Raw genomic sequence first — 13,660 nt, 5'->3', positions numbered from 1 at the left:
AAAGATTTGAAGATGTCATTTTTCACATAACAGTCATTTCCTGCATCTCCAGTCTTTTTTCAAGATTGATGGTGTGGTCTTCACAGCTGGACTCAGGAGCAAACTGTTACCCTATTTAGCCTGAGTCTGAAACGGCCATAATTCTTTTGGATAAAGTCTATCTTGGTGGACAGATATTAGAGGTGATCAAATAAGCAACCTCTAGGCTAGCTCAAACCAGAAGGTTTGGGGGTTTTCATTTGTTTTTTTACCTGTTTACTTGACGGCCACTACAACTATTCAGAAACCAAGACTAAAAAGAGGCAAACAGCTGTTGGAGTGACCTGGTTAGTATGAATTAGTTTGTTCCATAAGTATTTACTGAGCTCCTACTTGTGAAAAGCACAAAGTGATTTGGGAAGACAAAAGATGAATAAAACACGCTCTCTGCTTTCAAGATGTTTACAGTACAAAACATTAGAGGAGCCTCCTGTGGTAAGCCAGAGATCTTTAGGCAAGCATTCAGCCCAAAGCTGTAAAAACATACCTTCTGAAGATGAGGAGGATTACAAAATACATCAAAAAGCAAAGTGTTCTCTGAAATTATGTTTTAGTCAGTACGTGGTATAGGTAGGTTTTTAGTGAAGATTTGAAGATAGATGAGAAATCTCAACATGAAAGTTTTAGAGGTGTTTAGCTTTTGTTGGCTAATGTGAGAGCACCGGAAAACAAAAAGTGCTCTTGCTGGTGACAATATAAAATTCTTATTATTTTTAGAGAATAGTAACTATGCATTTATGAAATTCTTTGTCAGAGCAATTTAGTTAATAGGTATGTAAATGACTGCTTATTCCATGGTGTGGGTGGATCGCTCCATGTACACCTTCTAAGGAGGAATATGAGTGCTGAGAACTATTAACACTGCAACTGGAAAGAGGCAAAGTGAAGGCAAGATCACTACGCCCTGCTCTCGTAGGTCTTAGGAGTGAGAAAGTCCATCTTGTAATCGATTTGTTCAACTTCCTAATCGCCCGACTCTCAGATTGTTTGGGATGTGAGGCTGCTTCTTACGTCTACTATTGGTTTTCAAACACAAAAGATACTACAAACCCAGCTGGGCAGAGTGGGGGAGGTACTGAAAGTTAATGCCACAGCAATACATGTCAATGCGAGAGAATATCTCCTAAAAAAAAAACAGCTAAAGGGCTCTTTTAAAAGTTCATTGGTTTTTTCAGTATAAAAACACCTTCAGAGGAGGCTGGGAATTTCAAAGCTCTTCTTGCTCTGGTTGCCTCCTGGCATCAGCATAGAAGCCTCTCTCTAATGGCTGGAGAGTTAACGCCTGCCTCCTCCCAGTGAAGAAGTCACCAGTGGGAGAGAATAAATCTCCCTGCTCCCCCCGAACAGTCCCACTTCCCTTGCTTGAATTCACCCTGCCCCATGAATTAACCTCATCTTAATTGTGCTTTTAATGTTCTATTACCCTTCTTAGAAATTACCTTGGGTTTTCATTTGTCATGCAAATCCAATTAAAATTCTTGGTACTGGATCCAAGCTGTCCACCCTCCTTGCCTAACTTCTCTTGATCCCCACTCTCCGTATCACAGGGAAGCTCAGTGGCTCGGGGTGTTCATTCTCCTGTGGGCTACAGCCCTCCCTGCTGACAGAGGCCTTCTCACCTAGTGCTTGCCCCCTGGCTCCACAAGACCGCTGTGCTAGGCCGAATTCCTTTACTTGGCAGCTCTTTCTGCCCCCCCAGCAGCACTGTGGCCCCTGTCAGTAGGAACCAGTAGCAGTGTGGACTCAGTCCCTGGCTCTGCGGGGCTCTGCACTTTGTGGGGGCTTCTTTATTCACATTTTTATGTGTTTGCTCTTGCTTTTCTTTTCCTTCAGGTACAGAGTGAAGACAGTGTCCTCCTGTTTGTCATTGCCTGGACAATCACGGAGATTATCCGTTACTCCTTTTATACTTTCAGTCTGTTAAACCATCTGCCTTACCTCATCAAGTGGGCCAGGTAAAAAAGTTCATGGAATGAAGACTGACTTGTGAAATTATCCACCATTGAATTTGCATTTTATTGCCTCCAGGTCTCTAAAATTAAAATCATATGTGGTAGGGGTTGGGTAGAAATCTGGTCCATAGATTTCATCAGGAAAATGGTCTCTACTTTGATTAATAGAAATACTGTTTAAACACTTTTTTGTTTTACTAAAGTTATTTTTATTGGGATCAATTCTTTTCAAGTAAATTATTCCATGCAGATTTTGTGGAATATCCTTTTTTTGCCCATATCAGATTTTATTGGTGAGCCTTTGTCATTGTGATGTTTTTTTGGAGCAAGTCAACCTTCCTAGTCTCAATTTTGCCATGAAGCTATGATTCTTTTTTTTTTTTTGTAGAGACAGAGTCTCACTGTACCGCCCTCGGTAGAGTGCCGTGGCGTCACACAGCTCACAGCAACCTCTAACTCTTGGGCTTACGCGATTCTCTTGCCTCAGCCTCCCGAGCAGCTGGGACTACAGGCGCCCGCCACAACGCCCAGCTATTTTTTTTGTTGCAGTTTGGCGGGGCTGTGTTTGAACCCGCCATCCTCGGCATATGGGGCTGGCTCCGTACTCACTGAGCCACAGGCGCCGCCCGAAGCCGTGATTCTTAAATTAATGTTTAGTTAATAACAAATATTATGTTTTAGCTTACCAGTTTTATTTTGCTTTCGTTATTTTTTCCAGTAATATTCATTATGAATTGGGTGAAGGGCGGCGGCGCCTGTGGCTCAAGGAGTAGGGTGCCGGTCCCATATGCCAGAGGTGGTGGGTTCAAACCCAGCCCCAGCCAAAAAAAAAAAATGAATTGGGTGAAAAGCTGCTAGTTCATCTGTGTCCCTCAAGACGGACAGTTGTGAGCAGCATTCCGAATTGGGAAAGACTATGAGGATGTGACAAAGCAGAAGGATCCAAATTGTCCTTGGGAGCAAAGTGTCTCATTTCAGAGAATTCCTAGACGGTTTATGAGTTTGGTGATTAAATTAGGGATATGATTTAATTATTTCCAACATTTCAACTGTGAGAACTCCTTTGTTATTTTTTTCTTTGCCTTAAAACATTCTTATGAGGAAAAGAGAGAAACATAGAAGCTATTTTCTGTGAATAAGAATAGCTTTCTAGGGCGGCGCCTGTGGCTCAGTCGGTAAGGCGCTGGCCCCATATACCGAGGGTGGCGGGTTCAAACCCGGCCCCGGCCAAACTGCAACCAAAAAATAGCCGGGCGTTGTGGTGGACGCCTGTAGTCCCAGCTACTCGGGAGGCTGAGGCAAGAGAATCGCTTAAGCCCAGGAGTTAGAGGTTGCTGTGAGCTGTGTGAGGCCACGGCACTCTACCGAGGGCCATAAAGTGAGACTCTGTCTCTACAAAAAAAAAAAAAAAAAAAAAAGAATAGCTTTCTATGTGAAAGCCGTCTACTCTGGTTGTAGGAGAAGTTTGTTGACCAAGACCTGATTTTACTGTTGGAGAAAGATTCTTTGTTCACACCCTCTGAAAAATTCTTCCTTTTCCGGCCGGGCGTGGTGGCTCATGCCTGTAGTCCCAGAGCTGTGGGAGGCCGAGGCGGGTGGATTGCCTGAGCTCAGAGGTTCAAAACCCATATGAGCAGCAGTGAGCCAGACCCCGTCTCTACCAACAACATCAAAAACAGCCAGCACTGCAGGAGAAAGAAGAAAATCAACAAAAAAGGAGTACTTCAAACAAAGAAGAATGAACAAGCACACTGAAATTAAAAATAAAAATTTAAAAAAAAAATTCTTCCTTTTCCACTGTCCTCTTTAGCCTGATAACTGTAATTTGGGGTTTTGGTGATTGGAAAATTACATAATAATCTAAAATTAATATTATGAGTTTAAATTTTTTTAATTACCGTATTTGATTTTTCACAGCAGCACGTATGGGCATTTGAAAAATAATAGCAATATTATTTGTGCTATTTTTATTTTCAGCCCACAGACCAGACTTGGTGCCTGGTGTAGGAATTCCTAGACAGTGTGTTCCAACACCTCCTCGCCACCACCCAACCCCCTCAAGTCCCCCAGCCCCACCCCTTAGCCCACAGGGCAGAACCCTTCAGTACAAACCATGGCCCAGCACCCATACTTTGCCAGTATTTGCTATCACCTTGTTATTGTAGAGAAGTGTTTTGAACAGTTGTTTCTTTAGTCAGGTCAAATTCCGAGGCCAACTGAACGCATTTATTTTGATCTAGACTATTTGGAAAACATATATCTGCGATAGGCCCTTTTCAAAAACCAGCTTAGGGTGGCGCCTGTGGCTCAAGGAGTAGGGCGCCGGTCCCATATGCCGGAGGTGGCGGGTTCAAACCCAGCCTCGGCCAAAAAATCACAAAAAAAAAAAAAAAAAAAAAACAGCTTATACAACCTGAATTCAAACAGTAAGTAAACAAGAAAATGTATAAATAAAAGCTTTCCGAGAGACCAGAAGGGCGGGAGCGCATCTTTCTCCAGAAGCTGGCTCTGCGCCTGAGTAATGAATATTTTGCTTTGTTTTAGATACACACTTTTCATCGTGTTGTACCCAATGGGAGTGTCAGGAGAACTGCTTACAATGTACGCAGCCCTGCCCTTTGTCAGACAGGCTGGCCTGTACTCCATCAGTTTACCCAACAAGTACAATTTCTCCTTCGACTACTACGCGTTCCTAATCCTAATAATGATCTCCTACATTCCCAGTAAGTAAACAATTCTGCATATACTTAATTATGTTTCAAAATTTGGCTCTACAGTAACTAGAGTTAAATGTCTTTGATTGTTTTTGCACCATGTCCAAGTGAAGGTAAATCTAATTTCCTGGGAACACTTGGTTTTTATTAAATCCTGATGGGCAAAGGGAATTTTCTCCACTAGTAATTGAATAAAGATGAACCCTTCTCAATATCGCTGCCAAATTGGAGCCCTTCTCAGTATGTGGGTTTAAAATAGTAAATACCGGGGTAGGTTAACTAGGTACTGGGGGAAAGCTCTCTGTGGGAAGCAGAAAAGCCATTAAAGACCTTACCTTAATTTTATTTTTCCGTCTTTTGAGAACTCCCTATTAGAGTATTTGGAAAACATAGTACTATCTACCAGTGAGATGTTTAAAAAACAAAAGCCAAAATAATAAAAATAATAATAACGATACACAGTAGAAAGATTTTTGCATTGATTACTATATCAAAACAGATGGTTAACTTCATTTCGAAGGGATCAGTAGTTAACTAGAAACAAATAACAAAATAAAAATAGATTTTATTGATATTTTTCTGTTTTCCTTTTCTTATTAGCACTAAAACTATCTGAATGGGACATAGTGTTCTCTTCAGAATGATTTCCAGATATTTTAATAATTCTACTAAAGGTTGAAATACTACATAGATGGATAGGCTGGGAGCGGTAGCTCGAGCCTGTAATCCTAGCACTCTGGAGGCAGAGGCAGAAGGATTCCTTGAGGTCAGGAGTTTAAGAGCAGCCTGAGCAAGAGTGAGACCCCATTTCTACTAAAAACAGAAAAAATGATCTGGCCATGGTGTTGGTGCATGCCCGTCATCCCAGCTACGTAGGAGAATGAGGCAGGAGGATCGCTCAAGAGGTTGCAATGAGCTATGTTGACGCCATTGCTCTGTACCCAGGGCAACAGAGTGAGACTCTGTAAATAAATAAGCCTCTGGGCATACTCAGTGACAGAGGGGAAAAAAACATAAATAAATTTCCAATCAAATGTGTCTATAGGCACACTCAGTGACAGAGAAAAAAAGACACATTTTCAGCCACTCAGGAGGCTGAGGAGGGAGGATCGCTTGAGGCTAGGAGTTCAAGGCTGTCACGTGATGTGATGTGGTCCCACATTTGACTAGCCACTGCTTTCCAGCTCGAGCCACACAGCAAGACCTCATCATCTCTAAACAAAAAGAAAAAGACGTGTTTAATGTCTCTGAGGTGAATCCTGTTTGTTGAGAAGTTTAGTTCTTTCTTCCAATTCTGATGTTCAGTTGTAAATCTTATGATTGATTTCTACATATCAAAAGGATCTTACTATACCCAGTGACATGTAGTATCCGTGTTTCTTCTTTAGCTATTTCTGTAGCTGTGGCAACTCGGAATCTTGTTAGTCTGGGAAGGTAGATGCTGTGTTCTCCTCTAAACCCCAGGTTAAACTCAGACAGGGTTGGATTTTTCTTTGGCTCACAGCATTATCTGAATGGCTCACCCTAACAATCATATGCGACATGTTTGTGTCCCTCTGTGGAAAATTGCATTTCATGCATCATGAGAAAAAACCACATCCAGATTTCATGTGAGGCTTATCTTAGAGAGGTCTTGGATACAGTTCTGCTTCGTGATTCATTTTCCACTCTTTCTTCATTACCGAGTCCTCCTCCTCAGTACTGGAGCCATGGAGGCTAAAGGCCATCTCTCTTCAAATGTAGCAGGTAGTTGACTTTCAAGCAAAAAATAAATGTGGCCAGGCATGGTGGCTCATGACTATAATCCCAGCACTTTGGGAGGCCAAGGTGGAAGGATCATTTGAGGCCAGGAGTTCCAGACCAGCCTAAGCAACATAGCAAGACCTTGTCTCTACAAAAAGTAGAAACATCAACTATGCAGGGCGGCATGTGCCTGTGTAATTCTAGCTACTCAAGAGGCTGAGGCAGGAAGATCACTTGAGTCTAGGAGTTGGAGGTTGCAGGGATCTATGATGATGTCACCGCATACCCGCCCCATGCCCGGGCAACAGAGTGAGACCCTGTCTCCATCTCTCTCTCTATCTCTCTCTCACTCCCCCTCTCTCCCTCTTCTCTCTCCCCACCAAACACATATATTTATAGGTAAATGTAAAAGGATCTAAAACCTTAAGTAATAAAAATTAACTAATAGTTTTTCACCTTTCTTATAGTTTCCTTTTTTTTTTTTTATTTCTTTTATATATTTATGTTTTGGTAGACGGGGTCTCACTCTGTTGTCCAGGCTGGAGTGCAGGGCCACAATCATTGTTCACTACAGCCTCAAACTCCTGGGCTCAAGCAATCCTCCTGCCTCAGCCTCCTGAGTAGCTGGGACTACAGGCATGCACCACCATGCCCAACTAATATTTTTATTTTTTGGAGAGACAAGTTCTCCCTATGTTGCCCAGGCTGGTCTTGAATTCTTGGGCTCAAGCAGACCTTCTGCCCCAGCCTCCCAAAGTGCTGAGGATTACAGGCCTGAGCCACTGTGCCTGCCCTCTGTGTCATTTTCTTGGAGTTTCATCTTCTGTTCTCAAGAGAATCAATTTACAGTTGCAGTTTTACAACCCAGAGTAATACATACTAGCCCAGTGGGCACCACAGGATTTATTTAAATTCAACATAGTTTTGAATGAATAGGAGATATGGACCATATTGGATAACGGGGAAGGGAGCAAAGAGGGTATTATGAAATCAGAACCATAGCATGGTGTTTCCACATTAAAAGCAATCTGATGGTCCCTAGCTCAGGGTTTATACTGGTCATCTTTGTGCTCTGGTGCCAGTCAGTGCCAGCCTTTTGCCTCTCTGCTGACCTCTTGATGCGGTGGCAGGGCCCAGTCAAGCCCACGCAGTCCTTCCATGACATCAGGGTTCCTGGACAAAAACAATCCCAAAAAGACCACTGTCCCCAAGGTCTGCTTTCTCTCTGGTCTCCCTCTTTCTAAATAAATACTAGATTCAACCAAGGCAAGATTTCCTACTAAAAGAAGGCTGAGATCAGAAGAAAGGAACTGAGGTAAAGAAAGCCGATCTCTGCTGGGAGGCGAGTCTGTAGTGCTCTCCAAAAGGCCACTGCCTCCAAGGTCTGATTTCTTCACCTTGGAAGAGGGAGACCAGAGAGAAAGCAGGGCTTCTAAGTCATTATCCTCCCCTGGAGCCTCTAACTAGCTGCAAGGCTGTAGCCACCCACTAAGGAGAATGTAGTCCCAGACACAGCCAGCGGGAAGGTTCCTAGTATGCATAGTTCAAAAAGCTTCCCTTGCCTAAAGTAAATCTATAGAAATGTGAAAAAAAAAAAAGAAGGGTGGTGCCTGTGGCTCAGAGGAGTAGGGCACTGGCCCCATATGCTGGAGGTGGTGGGTTCAAACCCAGCCCCGGCCAAAAACTGCAAAAAATAAAATAAAAAATAAAAAAAGAAATGTGACTGGCCCCACATTTTTAAATGATTACAATTAGCATTCCTTATGGCTTAATTATATCTTTACTTCCATTTTTTAGATTATAGAGCTTGTCAAATATTCTGGCTTTCATACCAAAATAGTTCTCTCCCTGTTGAATTTTGTGCATAGGCTGAATCTTTTCTGTGACTAGCTTCCTGCCTGGACGCAGCACGGCTCAGTGCAGACCTCCTGCGCAGCCTCAGAGCTGTGTGCACACGCCTGCTGCTGCCCTGGGGTGCCTTGGCAGGGTCCTTTGAAATTTGTCAAACTTGGAAGCCATTTATAAAGGAAGAAACTGTCAAGGGAGAGTTGACCATAGTAGAAATTACCTCCCTAAAAGATAGGTTACTATCTAAAAACTAAGAAATTGGAGCTGTTGGGAAGGGGAGGGGAGGAAAGGGCATTGTACACCAAAAGACCATCTTTCTTTGAGATGTTTACACGCAGTAACCTTTCCTAGCAGGGACACCCTAAGCATGTTTGGTGGGACAGTTGTTAGTTGTGGTGACTATTATTCATTTCAGGATGTTTTAATATTCCCTGGCCCCATGTGCTCAATGCCAGTAACCTTACCCCTTTCCCCTCATTTCCATATATTCCCTAGGGAGGCAGTACCATGCTGTTCCTTTGAGAACCAGTACTTTTAGAAATACAGTTGACCCCCTCCTTACACTGACTGCCTCCTTAAGTTGACCTGATTTTCCTAGGCAGGACGTGCACCCCATGTATGTGTCAGTACAGCAGACCTAGTTCCTTATGTGGACAGCTTCTGTGTGTTGACCATTTTGTTACAGTCCCTTGGCCGCTCAGCTTGCAGAGGTTCATTTCTATGAAATGACCAAGAACAGAAAACTCTGCAGTGCCTGAGATACTGGCTTACTTTTCATAAAGGCTCTTTCTGCACCCAAACTTAGCTTAGTTGTGTTCAAGCCAATGTTGTAGTAATCTTCCTCCTCCTCAATCTTCCCATTCAAAGCATAACATATATTGGGAAGGAGTTTGGGGAGATTGCCCCCACCCCACCCTGGGACCAGAGAGGTCAGGAACTGGAGTCTGGTCCTAGTTGTCAGTGACTTGCTGTGAGGCCCGAGGCAAGTTGGTTACTGTCCCTGGGGCTTGAATTCCTACTTTTTGGAAGAAGAAGAAGAGGAAGAACTCCATCACTGGGATTCTTCACCTGGTTGTTGTGAAATTTATCAGCGTCAATGTGAAGATAGCTCCAGCCCTGGAGTTCCAGGTTGCAGTGGGCTACAATGACCCCACTCTAGCTCGGATAACAGCAAGACCCGTCTCAAAAAAAAAAAAAGTGAAGATAATATGAAATAGTGTAAAGATTATTATTTGGTGACTCTGGGCATCTTGATTGGTAATGATAGTAACAGTAGTATCTGTCACCCTGCTCCTTCCACTCTCCTTCTCAGCTATATCAGGAAAAGAAAGGTAAGTCACACCCAGTATTGTTCCTCCCCTTCCCCAACCCCATCTTGTCACCTTCCTTTGCTGTTGGACAAGAAGGTAGTCAGAGGGCCAGAGAGGACCTCAGGTCCATGTGCTTTAAATAGAGCATGCGATTCTAAATGATCTCCTTAACCAATTTTTTTTCTGTTTCCAGTTTTTCCCCAGTTGTACTTCCACATGATACATCAGAGAAGAAAGGTCCTTTCTCATACCGAAGAACACAAGAAATTTGAATAGTTCCTGCTTTCTGTTCCCTGCCCCCCAAACCAAACTTTTCAATGATCAAAAAATGCTGCAGACTTTTTGAGTTCCCAATACGTTTCATAGAAAATAAGTAAGAACTATTTTTAAAAGATTTAAAATAAAACAAAAACCAAAATCCAGTGTCACATGGGCCTGGGATTTTATATTTAAAAAAGGCTATTACATAAAACATCCTGGCCGGTCCATTTCAGCATGCTCTGTCAACCAGAAGTTCCCAATATTTATGATGGCACTAGAAAGAAATTTGGCATTTTATATCCTCCTGTGTCCTTCATGTTCCTGGTAAATAAAGATCTGTAACACCAACTACTTGAGAGTTACAGTCTGAGTAATGAAGTCGCACCACCTGAATGCCCGGCTTGCGGTAGAGCTCTGTTTCAGTCTGCAGTGTGTTAGCATCCCCTTTTCAAAGTGCTTGACGCATGCTGGAAACTATTTGTATTTTTGAAGCGGCAAACTTTGTTCTCTGGAATACTCTGAAGTTATGGCTGGGACCTATCCCCTCATATTTACTGAATGAATTGCAAAATGTCTATGCCTGTGAAGCTTTGGGATAGTGCCTGTAACCAGAAAACAACTAGAACCCTTTTTGTTTGTTTTCAATTGAGTCATTACTGCCTGCCACTAAGAAGTGTGCTTGACTTTAATAAGTATGTGTCCATTGTAAGAACCTACCTTGTCTGGAGCTTAGCCGCAATCATATCTTAACAAAATGACAGTTCTCGGAAAGGGAAAACTCCATAGCTAGTAAGTGACAAGTACCTTTCACAAGACTGTTCTCAGAACATTCTGAGGAGCACAAGTAATGTAGGTGCCGGAGGCTGTTCTCATTTCTGGACCTGAAGCCAATCCAGCCACAGAGCAGCGGGGGATCTGTTATTTAAAGCACATGGGAGGTGTCACTTAGAAATGTAATCCAGAAGAACATTCAAGAATAGGTTTATACACCAGTATAATTTTATTTTTTAATTTTCTCTTCATCTTCTGTTTGGATACTTTTCCTATTATGACCTATATTAATTCCCACCACGGTGTATGTCCAGAGGCAGTAAACTGTTCCAGTTGGGCAGCTGTGAGCTAAAAGCAGTGTAATCTCCACGTGTTGGAGCAGCCAAGAAATATTTTGGTCCTATAGACATTGTCTAATTAACATCACATCTTTATACCATTCAGTCACTCAGCTGTGCATTTAAAACCTTTCAAGAAAGGGTTGGATGAAAATGTAAAAGCACAAGTTCAGATGTGCATTAAATTTTAAACAACACAGTATCTTTTTCATGGAGCCTTTTTTCCTTTTCCTTTTATTCTTTTTCATCAATCTTTAAGACTAAATCTAGCTTACTGAGTAGTAGTCATTTAAAATATAATTGCTAATATCAGAAGAGTGTCATAATGGAAAACTAAAATTTTTAATGCTTATTTTCATAGAAGCTTGAAAATTTAATGCAGGCAGGTGTGTAATAAATCATTTTGGAATTGAGCATTAAAATTCTGAAAGTCAGCACTCTTAGGCATTTTGAGATTGGAATCTATTCTTGTATTTGATAGACAAAATATGTGGGGGAGATTTTTTTTCATGCTTTTTATTCTTCCAAAATGTATCTCTACTGTAAAATAGAATCAACCTAGGTTATATGAGTCTTATTACTTTATTCGGTTAAGATTTTTTCACTTGTTTTTGGAAAAGTTCTAAAAGATAAGATGAAACATTTTGGGATTGCTGGAGTAGGGGTTTTATTTGGGCCTCTTTATTATAATTTGTCATTATTTATGAAAAACATTCTGTTGCAAACAGTGGTGTTATGTTGAATTCAACTTTGGCAACGAGAACACAGCAAACAGTTCCCTTTTCAAGAAGGGTCTCTACCCAGTGGGAGTCGTACGCGTGGCCTTTGGAATACTTCCGACAGATAAACAAAGCGTGTCACTGGGTCCTTCAGTGACCTTACTCAGTAACTGATTTCTCTGTCCCCAACATGAATTCATTCCTCTTTTGAAGTAGTGTTCTTTTATAAATCGAGAACATCCAACCCACCAAATGTCACCTCTTCTTATAAAGTGTGAATGAGGGATATCGTGTTTGGGTGGGTATTTTGTTAGACTTTCAAAGGCTTCATCTTCTCGCCTACCCACTTGATTGTGTGTTTCGGATCCCCCCTGCGGGGGCCTCCTTCTGAGAAAGAGAATTCTTTGAGGTAAGGCAGTAGTGCTAATCTGCACTTGCTGTGTCCTGTTTGCTAAGGTTGGGATTACTCATTTAACACGTAAGGACCACTATCAAAGGCACTGTGAAGAGTTAGTCACGGAATAAAGGAATAAAGCACGGAATAAAGGAATAAAGCACGCCTCGGAGACGAAAAAGTTCCTCCAGAGCAAACTTCTGACAGGAAGGGTTTAGAAGATGGAGAGTTAAAGAGGTTTATGAAGAGATCGTGCCCTCATTTTTCACCTTTTTTTTTTTTTTTGGTTATTCATTTATAATGAAAGGTTTGCATTTATGTGATCCAACTTGCAAATTATTTTCAGTTCTGAGTTTCAGATAAAACATCTTAAAGCATCAATACATACTGCTCCTTTGAAATTTGGGTAAAAAGAAATTATACACCCGTATATATAGTCATTTTTGTATTTTTTTCTATGTTGTGAAAATCAAAATTGTAATTTTATAAGTCTTTGATTCACTAAAATTATATAATTTAAATGTATTTTTTGTATATTTAGAATAAGGAATTCAAAGACTAAGCTTAACTTTATATGCATGCATTTGAAAGCTGTTTTTACTTGATAATGTTAATGCGATAATAAGTTATCTTCATAAAGTACTGGTCTGTATTGCATTTCAAAATAAACTAGTGTGTGCTCTGCCTGGATTTGAAATACCGACCAGTGAGTACAATGATTTTTCACATTCACTAGGCCTGAGTGCGTTGTTACAGGAATATGGAAGAGTTTCAGTTCTGTTATGGACTCCAGCTCTTTCTCTGACAATTTTAAAACCTATTTCTCTCATTCATAATGGTTCTGCACTTACAAGAGAGAGAGATTATATTAAGAGGTCTCCACAAAGTCCTTCTTCCCCGCCAGTCTTCAGGCTTACTGAGCCAGTCTGCAAGCTGGCTACAGAGGGAGAGGAGGGATTCTTCATGTAAGCAATTCTAAGAAATGAATCAGCAAAAGTTGAGAACCCTTGACTCATAATGAGATGGGGGATTTTAGTGTAACTTTTCTAGTAAAAGTCGAGAGGGGTAATACTGTTGCCCAGCACTTTTCATCTTATATTAAAATAAGATGTGGTGAAGTTCTAGCACCTCGGCTTGAAAAGGCCTCCAAGCATAGAACAATCCTAGGAGCTGCTTCCCTCACTCTCAGGGTCACAGTAAGAAGCAATGGTGTCTTCGGCTGGCTCCCTTCTAAACGTTCAGCTCTACACCCCCAGTTGTTTACCTCGAAGTGAGAGCACTGATATCTCCATGCGCTGCACAGGGAGTTCTAGTGACTTCCCTGGGTGATCTTGCCCTCGTGGTGCCTGCAGCAGAAACATGCTCCCCACCACTACTGCCCAAGAGTCTGGTCTTCATTCCAAAGGGAAACTTTTTTTTTTTAATTTGAAAAGTTTTTTTTCTAAAAATCATCAAAAAAAAACAAGTTTAAGACTTTTTTTTTTTTTGGTCAGGGCCGGGTTTGAACCTGCCACCCCTGGTATATGGGGCCAGCACCCTACTCCCTGAGCCACAGGCGCCACCCTAGCTTA

The 13,660-nt window shown here is 41.7% G+C and overlaps 1 protein-coding gene across 1 annotated transcript in view; it reads left to right on the top strand.

Moving 5' to 3' along the window:
- The window catches only part of HACD2 (3-hydroxyacyl-CoA dehydratase 2), a 99,746-nt gene extending 86,956 nt beyond the window's left edge, over window positions 1-12,790 (top strand). The window contains exons 5-7 of the mRNA XM_053565248.1: window positions 1,873-1,994; window positions 4,536-4,714; window positions 9,800-12,790. Of these exons, the coding sequence (XP_053421223.1) occupies window positions 1,873-1,994; window positions 4,536-4,714; window positions 9,800-9,882 (384 nt within the window). The 3' untranslated portion in view covers window positions 9,883-12,790. The remainder of the gene's footprint in view (window positions 1-1,872; window positions 1,995-4,535; window positions 4,715-9,799) is intronic.
- The last annotated feature ends 870 nt before the right edge of the window (window positions 12,791-13,660 follow it).

Source organism: Nycticebus coucang, chromosome 16 (assembly GCF_027406575.1).
Source record: "Nycticebus coucang isolate mNycCou1 chromosome 16, mNycCou1.pri, whole genome shotgun sequence".
Taxonomy (NCBI): domain Eukaryota; kingdom Metazoa; phylum Chordata; class Mammalia; order Primates; family Lorisidae; genus Nycticebus; species Nycticebus coucang.
This window is presented reverse-complemented; position numbering and strand designations above follow the sequence as displayed.